The following is a 15,053-nucleotide window of genomic DNA, read 5'->3' as shown; positions in this document are numbered from 1 at the left end:
TAACACCTAGAAGTGTCACATTATGTAAATGACTATGGGTCAATTATACTTAACTGCAATAGTGTTCCTGAGGCATATAATTTTTAAAACGTAGAAATATTCCATACAGTAGTTAAACATTTTCTTTCACTTATGTCAGTTTCTTAGATGATTTAAATCCTATATTTTTAAATTAATCTGTATTGGTGATGTTCATAAATCGTACCGTTAAAGTATCTTCCAAGGATTGCAGTTTTAAGATTACTCAAGAAAAATAACAGAACCTTATTAAAACCTTTTAAATTCAAAATTTATGCATCAGCATTTTTTTTCTCCAATATATTTGTGCTCATTTAATTTTTGAACCATGGTGTCCTTTCCCCAAGACTGAAAACAGGCTTAACACAATCACCTTTTAAATAATGATTCAGGATTTTTTTTATTCATTTAAATTTCAGTATCATTACAGAAAATGTTATGGTACAGAGTTGTTTAACATTAGTTTTTATTTCTTATTTAATTTCCACATGAATGCTGGTAACACTAATATCTGTACAAGATCAGTCTTTGATTTTTTTTTTAAAGATTTTAATTCTGTACATTTTAAATGTATTGGTTAAAAAGGCTGTCAGCACTTAAGGAAGCAATTTTTTTGTTGTTGTTTGTTTAAACAAAAAGTATCCAGTTACTGCCCAATAGTACTGAGCTGGGTGGCTGCTGGGATGACAGGTATCCCTGAACGCGCAGCAAGGAGGAAAACCTTGGGGCTTGATCGGGTTCCCAGGGCAGCCACTCTGCTTTTGGCACTGTGCACATCAACACGAGATACGATAAAGAACAAGCAGAAGCTCTCGGTGAAGCAGTTATGAAGCATACTAATAAGGGAAAATCCAAGTGTTGTCTACACTAGTATAAATAAGCAGACAGCCTTGTTTTAAGAGCATAAGTAGTTGAATCTTAAAGATGAGAAAAAACACAAGTTCTGCAGGCACCTACCGCTGTCTACTAAAAGCTACTGCTATTGGAACTAGCATTGAACACACAAAGCAATTGCAAGAAATGAAAAAGTTGCTTTGATATAATCAGAATAAATTCTTTTAAGATTTGTTTTTGAAGTTTTTTTTAAAAGGTATTTATTTAAATCCATTTGAAATATAGTTCAAGGTGTTTATACTGATCAACTTTTATCCAATTCAGAAAAACTAGCTGTGCCGTTGCATATTACAGGATACAGTCAATGATATGTGGACATGCATCAAAACTTTTCTCCTGCTGGTAACATCATAGTCTTCCAATGACCATGACGTCAACCACCTCTCCCTTATGAAGTTCCACATACTGCTCTGTCTTTGGAGGTAGCATCAACAGTCCATTGGCACTGCGCATACTCATCAGACGACTGCTCATCTGATTCCCTATAGAAAGCAAAAAAGATTCATTAGCAGGACAAATGCCATAGGACAAGAAATGAATTGTCAGCCTTTCCCCCAGAATTCTTAAAGTGCAATATTAATTTCCATTACCAAACAGCATTATAATATGGGGTTGAACTGTCCCAATAATTGTCTCATAAAAAGATAACCTTTTTAATCTCAATGATTTTCCTTTTAAATTACCATCTTAGAATTGCATACTGGCCATGGATATGATAAACCCCAAAGTTAATAGGCCCAAACTACAAACCACCTTTTCAAAGAAGTCTTCTCCTGCAGTAAAGCAAATGGCTTAAAAAGTACCAAGTGTGGTTAATACAGTCCTGTATTACTATAACTCTACTGTTGCAGCATAGAGTTTATTAGTGATCAGATGCAGTATTCTTTCTCATTACAGATGCCTAGATTTGATAGAAGACCAAAGCACAGTGCATAACATCAGAACTATTTTTCTCCTTTTAGGGATATGCAATTTTTTAAAAAATTGTAAGCAGCATACAGATGTTACTGGTAGCCACTGAGAAGCTTACATTATTTTATTTTGGTAACCCAAAATGGATTAGGTTTCATGATTTAGTCTATTGAAAGCTAAACTGATGCTTATCTCTTCATCTTGTTGTAATACATTCTAAGGATTAATTATAGTAATTATATTACAGAATTTAAAAATATGGTGAATAACACAAAGATATTTTAATAAAATAAATGGAATGACATTTCTAAAATAATACTATCGCAATAAACTTCTTGGAACACAACATTTATATATTTATCTGATTTATTTCTAGGATGCACTGGTGATAATCTAACTTTTGCATTGGGCAACACATGTCCAGTTTGTCAAGGCGCAGGTCTTCTCTTCGCAATACAGTAATGTTACTGCAAAATCATCTCTTCATCATTTTCAATTAAAGACTTTTCAGCTAGGCTTTTTTCTTTGAGAGACACTTGGAAAAATTAGGAAGCAAAACATGATTAAACTATTTTTCTTTTCATGGGAATATAGGAAATTTGTTTATTGAATCAGATCATTGGTCTGTCTTGCGTAATGCTGTCAGTGCTAATGGATTTTTCTAGGATATTATGAGGATTCTTTTCAATTAATGCCAGCTGATGCTGGGATTGAATCTGAGAACTTTGGCAAAACGTGTGTCCCATGCTGAACTATGCATCCTTTAAGTACAAACTCATTTAAAATATTCAAGGGTTGAATATTCATAATATTGAATATTAAAATATTCAAGAGCCTTGATAGTACAGGGGTTTAGTGCACCCTGTTATTAACACAGCTGCCTGCAATTTCTGCTGGTTCGAATCTCTCCAAGGCTCAAGGTTGACTCAGCCTTCCATCCTTTCTAAGGTAGGTAAAATGAGGACCCAGAATGTGGGGGCAATAAGCTGACTTTGTATAAAATATACAAAAGAATGAAGGCTATTGCTTAACGCATTGTAAGCCGCCCTGAGCCTCCGGAGAAGGGCGGCATATAAATCAAAATTAAAAAAAAAAAAAAAGGGTTGATGCTTAAAGTGCCATTTTCTTAACATAAATGATAAATGATCCATTACAGTAATTATATCACAATTTCACATGCTCCTACTAATAAGACTACTGAAACAGCTTTCTAGACAAGAACGAGCAACAATCTTTTCGACTGCAAAACAGATTCCATAAATGTACAAAGAATATTATGTTTTATGGTGGAGGCCAAATTAAAGTTTTAAAAGGTTTACTACAATGTTTGAGACTTTTAGTCCTGAAGAATCCTCTAACATAAATATGGGTGGAAAAGGTCAATGTCTACAGTAAGTCTGGCAATGTGAACATGCACACATTATAATTGTTCTTACTGCATTCTATACATACAAACATACATGCATATTTCTAGTGTATATAAATTACAAACTTAGCATTTTTATTTCAGAGGGGGCATTTTGGTGGTGGGTGTTAAATAGGAAGTTGTGACAGCTACAAAGTCACTTTTACAACCACTTGAAACTATTTTTGTGAGATTCTTACTGTATGGTAAGGCTGTGCAAATTATTCAATGAGGTCCTTTGCTTGTGGGAAAAATGTTCGCCTGCATCTACTCCCTAACCCTGTAAAGCAGCCAGACTGAACTTTTGACTACGTGTTGGATGGTCTCAAGGAATGGACCCAGAAAGATGTTTTATTCAGAAGCTAAGGGTCTTGTTGAATTATTTGCGATACCTACTAATAGTGATTGGAAAAAGAAAATATGGGTATAATAATAATTTATTAAACTGGTGTGCCAACTGACTCTCAGTGACTCTGGGCAGCTCACAACTTTATATGATGGCCAACAATACAGGTTAATAGTACAGGTAGTTCTCAACTTATAGCTGTTCTAAATTACAATGGCACTGAAGCAATTAACTTACAACCGTTTTTCACAGTTATGATCTTTGCAGCATCCCCATGATCACGTGATCAAAAGTCAGATGCTTGGCAACTGGTTCAGATTTATGATGGTTGCAGTGTCCTGGGGTCACGTGATCACCTTTTGAGACCTACTGACAGCAGTCAATGGGGAAGCCAGATTCACTTAACAACCAGGTTACTAATTTATCAACTGCACTGATTCACTTAACAACGGTGGCAAGGAAGGTCGTAAAATGGGGCAAAACTCAGTTAACAAATATCTCCCTTAACAGAAATTTTGGGTTCAATTGTGGTCTTAAATCGAGGATTACCTATAGTAGGAGAGACAGTACCATCTTAAGAACAACAGCATATTCTTGTAATTTACTTGTTTTAGATTATGAAAAGTTGGTAATCTAAGAACAACATGGGTCTGTGAAACGTTTTCTTTCACAAAGAGAAAAATAATTGAGTTATACGTAAAAGGCAGAATCTGATTGACTGGGCTTGGAAAATAAACAGATCCGGGCCTGGTTAGTACTTGGAAGGCAAAATCCCAAAGCTGAAAACTATTCTGGAAAAAGGCACAAACAAACCACTTCTATGTTGGTGCCAAATAAACTGGAGGTACATGCCCATGAAATCATCAACAATTGGGCTTTACGTAAAAGAGACTTTACATGGTCTTTAGACAGAAAATAAGATTCTAATGAATGTGAACTTACTGTGATCAAGCTGTGTGCTGTTTGCATCACTTTTGCTCCTCCCCTGTTTAACTCATTTGGGAAAGTCTGTCTAGTATTTTGCACATAGCAGGCCTTGTTGCTTTTCTTACAAGCCAGATTCAAACATCAATGCTTATTCTTTTTTATACTCCTTGAATTGTTTTGGAACAAAAAGTCAAGAGCACCAGAAAGTAATAATAAGCAAACTGTTCTCCATTTTCTTACAAGTCATGGTACTAAGAAGAGGTGAAGAAGCAAATGTGTTTATCTCATTTTTGCCATCCTGAATTATCACTGTGTGTTGCTCTTAATTTGGACAATTTTAAATAATATTTTTTAAAAATGAAGAGCAAAGCACAATGATAACCCCGGAGGGCAGAAAATGAATATACACATTTCCTTCTTTACCTTGTCTTGATGTACATTGAAGGTTTTGCACCAAACTCTACACAGCAAGTTAAGCTTGTTTTAGTTTTCAAAATGAACATTTCCCCCAAATAAATAAAGAATCCAGATGCAAAATTAAAATACCTATTTCATTCCCTAGCCAGACATCTGGTTCATGAATTTTCGTATCAGGAAGCACCGATTTTGCTAATTACTTAGTACTTAAAGGAAATGATGTTCCTGACAGTCAAGTAAATCTTTCAATTTTATATGTGTAAATAAAATGTGTTCTCCTTTCCCCCCAAATCTAGATATTTTCTATATACAATGAAATATTTGATGTCAAGACTTCAAAAGGCAAATAGAAGACACTAGATCTAAGTTGCATCAATTATACAGTATTATACAGTATATATGCATCTAATGGAGACTGAAACAATCAAGATGTTCATGCTTCTTGCTTATTTTATAACTGGGTGAGATTCATGAGCCTAATTTGAAGCAAGAAAGAATAAAGGGAATTCCTTAACTGTTACATGTTTTTGTTTATGGTTTCAAATATTACATGCCATTCAAAATTAGAGAAAATACCAATCATTTGTGTTTCATTACATTTCATGTTTCAAACTTGTGAACTCAACAAAAACTGCCAAAGGCAGAAAGAGGTTGTAAGCACTAACCTGTACTTTGTGCCCAAGGCAGTGGTTCTTGGTGATGCCAAGTCAGTATGCACCGATGATATTCTGGACGAGGGTCCAATTTTACATCACATGATAACTGTAGAAAACACACAAATTGAATACAATGACATTAAGAAATTTAAAATGCCCCTCTCCAAGGGCACATATTTAGCTCACAGATGCAAATAACGTGTATAAAACAAGAGATTAATCTGATTGGAGTAGACCAAATACATGTACATTGGTTTTGCCCCAAACTTCACTCTTAGTATCTCTGAATTTATCCTATCATACATCCTTGGCCCTTTCCCCAAACAATATTGTTGCCAATGCAACTTTTGACATTCTAAATGAAGCAAGGTTTGAGAGAGAAAGACAATGGAATAGATACATTTCCATTAAAAAAGCTATTAAATATTTAGCTATGATTAATAAAAAAGCTATGCAATCTGAAATAATACATAAAACCGATAACTATAAAATACAGAAAAAAGGAATTTAGGAAGATTATAAGGCACTGGAACAAATGAATAGTTTTTCTGTCTCAAAAAAAAATCAGTATTTTTTTTGTTGAAATTTGGATTTGTAGGAGCTTTGTATAAATCTTTATAAATTAAATTCAAATTGCAATGATATTATCACTTTGCAAACTAAATATTTTTACACTGCTGATTTCTGTAAAGGAAGTTTTTAAAAGAGTTGTTGGGGAGGAAACAGCTGTCCATTACTGACATTCCTTGGGCAAGAAACTGTTCAAGGATGAGCTGTTCTTTGCTTTTTATCAGCTGTTCCAGGCCCACGGGGACTTTAATCTTCCTTTTGGCCTAAAGAGAGAAGACTAGGATGGGCAGGAAGGGAATCTTACTTTAAGTCTATGTAAAATTCAGTAATGCCTCGTGAATTTGAAAATGTCGTCTAATAATGATTTGGAGGTGTAGAGATTAGCTGCATGACCAAGACTCTTAACTGTGCATTTCTTTCCTTAGAAGCAAATTATTCCTCATATCCTTATTCTACTGACAAAATATGAGCCCCCATATTCTATTAGAAATAATACAAAAATCAATATTAAGATCAATGGTTTATTGATAAAATACTGTCCACCCTCAATAGTTATGATTCATCTTAAATGCGTTTCTGTAATGCTTTCTCTTTTTACAACACCTCACCTGAATTCTATTTAAAGGTTATTTCTTCAGCTCTGAGATACTGGTGCAACTAAGCAGAGCACCTCAAAAACTCACCTTTTATTTGAAAACTCTTACCCTGGCTTTTATAATAGTTGGACGAGGATCCAGAATTCCTTGCATCTTCCTCAGTGCTGGGACAACAAAAAGATTGCAGGTAACAACTGCTGACACAGGGTTCCCTAAAGATCAAGAAACAGTTGTTTGATAAATTATTTGAGAATTATTTCAAGAATAAGAACATTGGTTACTTTTGAACTAAATTGTGCTTCATGGGAAGAGTCTTTTTAAAACTTTTTTAAAAGGCATATTTGATGAACTGAAGAGCAAGAATGAGTAATAGCATAGTCGATTTAAAAAAAAGAACACTTTTTTTTAAAATAAGACCATTGTGATTGTGACATATGGAAGATATAATGATACACAGCATGAATAAGATATTTGCAGTAAGGATCATGACGATTTGCAACATTTGGTTTAAAATTCATTTGGTATGTATGAGCATGAATGAAGAGATTTATAATTTAATATACCTTACCTGGGAGCGCGAAGATGATTTTTCTTACTCCATCAATATCCAAGGTTGCAAAGGTTGTAGGTAACCTAGGAAGTGATGCCGATTGTTAAAATTATGAACTAAATCCTTAATTATCAATTTTGTCAATAACATTAAATATTTTTATGGCCTCATTTCTGCTATCTTCAACATCCTTGGAAAAATGCAATGTTTCTCATAAAATACTACACAGGAAATAAAAATATGAATTAATAGTACTTCACAATTCCATCATTTTTCCCATTAGAAAGCCAGATTTTTAGCTAATAAAATCCACCAAATTGGCAATATTGTTAATTCTAGGGCTGATTTTTTTCAATATGAATTCATCTTTGGTATACTAAATTGTACATCAAGACAACTATTTTCATTTGTAACCCAATTATTTACCAGATGATTAAAGTGTATTAATAATAATGTTCCAAACTGCATGTTTGCTACATTTCAATTTCATTTCATTTCAAATCTTTATTGTTAGTGCACAACATGTGTACAGAGATTAGTTGAGCTCTCTCAGTGCACTCCCCCAACACAATACAACTCACAGTAAAGACAGAAAATCCCCAACCCAATAAATCATATTAACAAAACACCCAGTGTAAACATGTTACACATTGAGCTGGCCCTGCAAGTCTATCGTACTAGGTAGTTATGATGTTATTTCTCCAACTTCACTTTCTAGTGTTTAAGAATTACATTCCATTGTTCAATGAGATGCAATTAACATTCCAAAGATGAAGCACTTTCAAAGTATTTTACCTTATTTCTTTATTTTTAAAAAATAAAGTGCAGCTGTATAATTTGGAAATAAATCAATGGGATGAACTCACAAAAACAATTTACTGCAAAGGGATTTAGTTTTCAGTGGTTTCCATATGCACAATTAAGAGAGAGATTTATTATAGATAAAACGTAATTGGAACTGAAAAACAAAAGGAATTTGAAAATGAATTGTGTACACACGATGAACATGTGATTGTTAAAATGTATAAACTTTTGCTGAGGTTTGAAACGAACAAATTAAAGAGTGTATGATAAAATGGGCTAAGAATTCTGATTTGGACTAATGGGAGAGAATGTGGTGGAAAGAACTGAAATCCATATTGTGTTACAATTTAAGAGATAATTTTTACAAAATGATGTACTGTTGGTATACTATATGACATCAGAAAAAATAACTAAGATGTATGAAGGTACTTCTTATAAACATTGAAACTGGAAAACACCCTACCTTTTGAGAGGCCAGAGAAATGTGGATTCTTACATCAAATATTAATATTAACTCTGAATAATGGCAGTATGTTTTGGATTAGTATGTTTAGCATTTGGATATTTAATATATGAGAATGCTGTACGAAGAAATGCTACCTGTTGAAATTATACACTACTGTAATTAAAATACAGCTCTGCTTACTTTATGTATTTATTTATTCAATTTGCATAGCCACCCATCTCAATCAATGACTATTTTAGTGGCATCCATTCATTTTCTCCTCTATATTATTAAAGGCTATTTTATTTAGTGATTTCTAGTCATCACTAAAAAAATCACTGAATGTGTATCAGCACTAGAAAATGAAGTTATAAAAAATATTTGAGGAATCCCTGAAATGTCAATTCATATGAATTAGTAAACCATAATATCTGCTAAGCCTCAGTCTGTGAGAAAAATAGGGGAAGAAGGAGAAGCTGGAAGTAATGTTGCAAGACGAGGAGAAGAAATTATCTTTTTCCACAAATAAACAGGTTATTATATTTAAAAAATATGTGCAATGCAAAGGATATGAAGAAAAGAAAATAACACCGTTGCACCCCTGTGTAGCTCTAAAATGCTCCATTTTGGGGCTGAGGCCACAAGTATTTGCTCTAATTTAAGAACACTCAACCCTTAAATTCAGGTCAGATCTTCATTCCTCCCAAGGGTGTGTAGTCCAGACATCAGACTTTTTCATATCATCAATCATCTGAATGTTTTAATGAAGGGAAAAAGTGGGGGAGTCCAGTCCTTCCTGCTTCTTGTTTTGTTAAAAAAATCTGATTCTAGATTGAAGTTTGTTTCTCCCATGATAAATTTTGACCTTTCTTTGCCCCTTTCAGTTTTTCCTATTGTTTGTCATCTGACATAGGCCAGAGGCATCTTGATAAACTTTCGGTATTTACAATATTTACCTAAAAGGAAGACAACTCTGAATTTAAAATGATTCCGCAAAGAAAAATAGACCGAAATTTTTTTACAAACGTTAAGTACACATCCCAATTCTCCCATTTTGCCAAGGTCTTATTGCCAACTCCAGTTGAAACCAGTTATGGAGATTTGGAAGTTATCTTTTTTCATGTATGTATGTATGTATGTATGTATGTATGTATGTATGTACATATGTATGGTAGATGACAGGAAGGCCTTCCCTTCGGGGAAGGCCCCAAGTTGTCCTTGGGATCACAATAGGTCAGACACAACTTTGCAACTAACAACAACAATGTATTTATGTAAGTATGTATGTATATGTACAGTGTGTGTGTGTGTGTGTGTGTGTGTGTGTATGTTTGGATGGATAGATTTACCTTAACTGAATCATTGCTCATTAAAATGAATTGCCTGTAAAAGTATCCTGTTTACAAATCTGGCTGATTCCTGTCTGCATATACCAATCATTCTCTCAATTAAACAATTCCCAATTGTCAGTCTCAGAAAAACAAATAAATGCATCTCTTCCCACTGCTTTCTTTTGGTGTGAACAGTGAAAACATGCTACACATAGAAACAGAAATGAATGAAAAAAAGAAGAGGCACAAAATTAAATGAAGATGAACTGAGCTGACCACACAAGGAAAGAATGTACCAGTCAGATAGGACCTCCTTATTGAGGTATTAAAAATGCTCAGTAGGCAGGAAGCCGTCTCAAACAATCTAAGTTAACATTCAAAAAACATTCAGGCTCAACCCATCCAAGACTGAGTGGCTGTGGTTTCCGACATCCCGATATAGTCAGTTGGCGCCATCACTGAGGGCAAATCATTGGCCCCCACGGAGAGGGTTTGCAACTTGGGCGTCCTCCTGGATTCACGGCTGTCTTTAGAAGAGCATTTGACGGCTGTGACCGCGAGGATTTTTCATCAGGTTCGCCTGATTCGCCAGTTGCGTCCCTTTCTGGATCGGGACTCCCTATGCACGGTCACTCATGCCCTCGTCACCTCCTGCCTGGACTATTGTAACGCTCTCTACATGGGGCTCCCCTTGAGGAACACCCAGAGGTTCCAACTGGCGCAGAGTGCGGCTGCGCGGGTGGTAATGGGAGCGACATGGCGTTCCCATGTAACATCTCTCCTGCGCGAGCTGCACTGGCTCCTGGTGGTCTTCCGGGTGCGCTTCAAGGTTTTGGTTACCATCTTTAGAGCGCTCCATGGCTTAGGACCTGGTTATCTACGGGACCGCCTACTACCATCAATAGCCTCCCACCAGCCGGTACGCTCTCATAGAGAGGGGCTCCTCTGGATGCTGTCGGCCAAACAATGTCGACTGGCGGCCCCTAGGGGGAGAGCCTTCTCTGTGGGGGCACCTACTATCTGGAATGAGCTCCCCCCGGAGATACGGAGAATCCCGGATCTGCGCACCTTCTGCCGCGCTCTTAAGACCTTTTTATTCCACCAGGCGGGCCTGGCCTAATCTTTTCCCTCTTTTTAATTATGCAAATTTTAATCAGTTTTTAAATGATTGGGGTGTTTTCATCTGTCTGGGCCAAATAGTTTAATTTGATTTTACTTTGTTTTTAAATTTTGTATCTATGTATTTTTACTGTTTGGCTGTTCACCGCCCTGAGTCCTTCGGGAGTAGGGCGGTATATAAATCAAATAAAGTAAAGTAAAGTAAAGTAAAGTAAAAGCATCCATACTTTTTAACGAGGTCCTATCTGACTGGTGCTACTTCTTCATTCTTTTGTTTTCAACAGGTTCTTCTATCTTAACAGGAAATGTAAAATGTTCTTCTTCTGCACCATTTACAGTGATTTATATGACAATATCTTTCTAGTAATTAGCATGATTATTTAGCAGCATTTGTAGTTGAATAATTTTGGAGAATAAAGGGGCAATGTAATATTTCTTATTAGAACATGCTTTCTTGGGTTATTAGGCAAAGCATTAAGATCTCAATATTGTCCAGATTATATGCAAGACTAATGCTACATAAGAAATATTACTTACCCTGGTTTCATAAAAACCCTGCCAAAATGAATCTGGGCATGAAGATCAATATCCAGCACCTGTTTAAGATAGTCCTATTTGGAAAGAAAGAACCAAAAAGGGATTCTAAGGTATTAATTAAGATATTTGTAAAATGAACCATCATCCAGGCCTAGAAAGCTTAGGAGGCATAGATCAAAGACATAGATAATATATTTGTTTCAAGAATAGGCAACCAGAATTTTCAGGCTAGGATAATGCACTTGTAAATCCAAATTTCAAACCATCTATGCAAAAGATCACATCAAACATCTAATAAATGCTGTTTTCCCTACAGTTTGGGAGAGGGCAAAGTATCAGAAAGTTTTTTTTTTAATTAAAAAAAAAAACACAACCTCACCAACTTATTGCTTAGCGCATTGTAAGCCGCCCTAAGTCTGGAGAAGGGCGGCATATAAATCAAATAAAAATAAAATTAAATAAAAAAATAAAAATTAAAAAAAACTTCACAATTTTGGTTCTCATTCCACCCAAGACTTCTTTCAATGCTACCAACAGATTATTCAAATCCTTGCAAATCTTGGCAAAAAGAGGTTGCACACCCCAGTTTATTGAATTTGTATATAATTTCCTCCTCAAATGGTGTTAAATGATGTCAATATAAATATCTCTATATAGCAACGTAATAAAACTGGTAACAACATGAAAGGGCATCACAAAAGTGTAATTTTGCATAGATGGTAGAATGCTATTGTTCCTTTATGAAGAGGAGTATCAATTGCTCAGATGTTTCAGAACTGATTAGTATATCTGAATCTTTTTTATTTTTGACGTTTATCCAACATACTGTTCCTCTAACAACGAATGGCAGGTAACATCACCATCCAGAGCGTTTAGACTTTGCACAGATGTTGATAGTGTTTGAAGCGGGAAAGACTGCTTTGAATTTGGCATTAGCAGCACTCTGTACCTTCCAGCCACATCTTTCCCAGAGCTTCTGGATACATCCAGGGGCTCAGAAAAGTTTGCATTTGAGATAAGGAGATGGCAATAAGATGTCCTGTAAGGAGCAATCAATGAGAAGACAAAGGGTACCCATGCTGAGTCTGAATACTGGGCAGCGCTGCAAGGTTGCTGTCTTTTTGATGACCTTAATATCAGGTCCTTAAATTCCATTTTGGTGCCTGAAGATTTCCCTTTGCTATTACTTATTTATTAAAGAGTTTTCATCCCATTACTTTATTTTAAACGTAAACCATCTGCTTTGATCCAATACTGTACCTTTTCTCCCATTGACACACCCCCTGATGTGATGATGACATCAGCACGGCTGATTCCTTCATTCAAGGCATTAAGTAAATCATCTGGGCTGTAGGATGACAATATGAAAATAGATTAATGCTAATGTATGTGTAGATTTTTATGTATTTCAAAGGAAGAGGTTAAAAATGTTACAACTTTTATTTTCACCAGCAGGAAGAATATAAATTTCAAGAGCAAGACAACTGAGAATCATAATAGGAGGCACAGAATTTTCTATGTTTACTGGGAATATTAATTGAATCCAGGAAAGATTTCACTGGCTTGCAATAAGCTATTTCAGGCTGACTCTCAAGAGGGAAATATAGCCACTTCAAGGTTACACTACTATAAATTAGATTGATGGGATATAGCAGAAAGTTAAGCAGCAGTCAGAAAAGGAAGAAAAGAAGAAATAATATTTTTTTAGAAATAAAAAATTGGTCTCCAAAAATCTCAGAATTCATACAGAGCCCATGAAATAAGGTAAATCCATGATATTTGACGCTTCTCATTCCTACTCCAGAGCTGTTACTAGACACAAGTATTCTGCTCAGACTGAATTATTCATGAAGTTCTTATTTATGGCTACAGATAGGTCTTATCAGCATTGACAAGATCCAATCCACAGCAAAGAGCCTGCTGCTGATCTACTAAATCTCATAGCCCTATTTCTTCTCACTTGTTACTCTTAAATTATTACTCTTAAACTTAATACATAAATTTAACTCACTGTAATAGACAAAATATACCTTAAGAGCTGTTTTGGTTATAATGCATACTACTGCAGCTAATTAACAATAGGTCCTGCGTTATGGAGGGCCCCCTTTAGGCAGACAATTTTGTATTTTCAGCCTTATGCACTGCATAACTGCCTTTTTCCTGCCATAACTGACACCCATAGTCTTCATTATGAGATGGATGGCAAATTAATTAATTAAATAAAAAAATAAATACACTCATTAGAAGTTTTATTCTTGCCATGTTAGTGTAAAAGCAACAAAGAAAATGGGGAAAAAAATCTGTTAATTCTGGTAAAAAATATGCTGAGATTCCACAATTTAACATTTTAATTCTTATCATAGCACCACCGGGACTACTGGATTAAAATGGGATTTGCTTTTGCTGTTCTGATAATTAAACACATTTCCTTGCATATAAGCACAATTTGATACAAAGAAAATAACATTTTCTTTTAATGTTATGGGCATTAAATAAATGAGCCCATTTAATCATTTAGATTAAATCCATGTGAACGTTTTTTTAATAAAAATTCTGTGATAAGTGTCTCCTTCCATTAAAAAAATTCAGGAACTAATGCTGACCTTATTTGCCACTGCCCCATCATAAGCAGTCCTCTGGGTGGTCAATTGTCCTTCCTCCTGAATTACTGAAACCTGGATGCCAAGATCCAGATCAATAGTCTCCAATGACCTTTTCTTCATTCCATACATAATGTCAGGCATCTTCTATCAGCCAGGACTGAAACTAGTTTATTACAAGAAACAACTGTCTCAGAGATCTGATTAATAAGATTTATTAAGAAGACCATAGTAATAGCTCAGCCATTGCTCTCAGGCATTGCTCTGCTTCTACTTCTCTAAGATTCCTTTTTAGACTGAAAGAAGCTTCACTACTACTATCTCAGCGTATAACTTCAGTATTTATTGGATTTTATTTTGCTTTTGCTTTTCTTCAGGCTGCTCTCAGCTGTTTCTGCTTCTCTTTATTTGGTCCCCTGACTACCAGCTAATGCTCTTTGCTGTCATCTTCTCAGACTTGTGTTTTCTTTCTTCCTTCAGATAAAATTATAGTCTCCAGACACCCATCTCAGTTTCTATAATACCTACCAAACATGCCTACTTTATACGGATAAGATTTCAACAATTCTGGTGATAATAACCTGAAAAGTTAAGTATTTGTCATATAAGTTAGTACCTGACAACTAGAGAATCTTCTGATTAGATTTTTAAAAATGTGAAGGAAGGGGAGAAAGAGACTTTATTTCAAGCATCTTCCTGGAAAGTCCTACTCAAAGACTGGGGCATTCCAGAATGCGGTGCACATGTGGCAATCTGAGTTACAAGGGAAAGGACTGCATACTGCAGCTTTGTTAAAAAAATCACATATAATGCTAACTTTTTCTCTTTCATCACTGTCCCATCACATTTACCTCTGAGTAAGAAAAATCAGTAGAAAGTTGTGAATCTAAATGGGAAAGTCTGCTATTACAAGCTTTAACCTTACA

The 15,053-nt window shown here is 35.2% G+C and overlaps 1 protein-coding gene across 13 annotated transcripts in view; it reads right to left on the bottom strand.

Annotated features, from left to right (window-relative positions):
• Positions 1-446: 446 nt before the first annotated feature.
• The window catches only part of GPHN (gephyrin), a 242,592-nt gene continuing 227,985 nt past the window's right edge, over positions 447-15,053 (bottom strand). For 12 of the 13 annotated variants that reach the window (XM_070937721.1, XM_070937660.1, XM_070937678.1 and 9 more), the window contains 6 exons: positions 12,788-12,875; positions 11,528-11,601; positions 7,310-7,374; positions 6,850-6,953; positions 5,585-5,681; positions 447-1,394 (listed from right to left, as the gene is read on the bottom strand). In XM_070937721.1, coding sequence (XP_070793822.1) covers positions 1,261-1,394; positions 5,585-5,681; positions 6,850-6,953; positions 7,310-7,374; positions 11,528-11,601; positions 12,788-12,875 — 562 coding nt within the window. In that variant the 3' untranslated portion in view covers positions 447-1,260. Of the gene's footprint in view, positions 1,395-5,584; positions 5,682-6,849; positions 6,954-7,309; positions 7,375-11,527; positions 11,602-12,787; positions 12,876-14,167; positions 14,294-15,053 lie in introns of those variants that run through there. The other variant, XM_070937712.1, reaches the window with a different exon arrangement.

The sequence above is a fragment of the Pituophis catenifer genome, unplaced genomic scaffold, assembly GCF_029215685.1.
Source record: "Pituophis catenifer annectens isolate HBS135680 unplaced genomic scaffold, rPitCat1.0.hap2 SCAF_1, whole genome shotgun sequence".
Classification (NCBI taxonomy): domain Eukaryota; kingdom Metazoa; phylum Chordata; class Lepidosauria; order Squamata; family Colubridae; genus Pituophis; species Pituophis catenifer.
The sequence above is the reverse complement of the archived record's forward strand: the minus strand, read 5'-3'. Positions and strand labels throughout refer to the sequence as shown.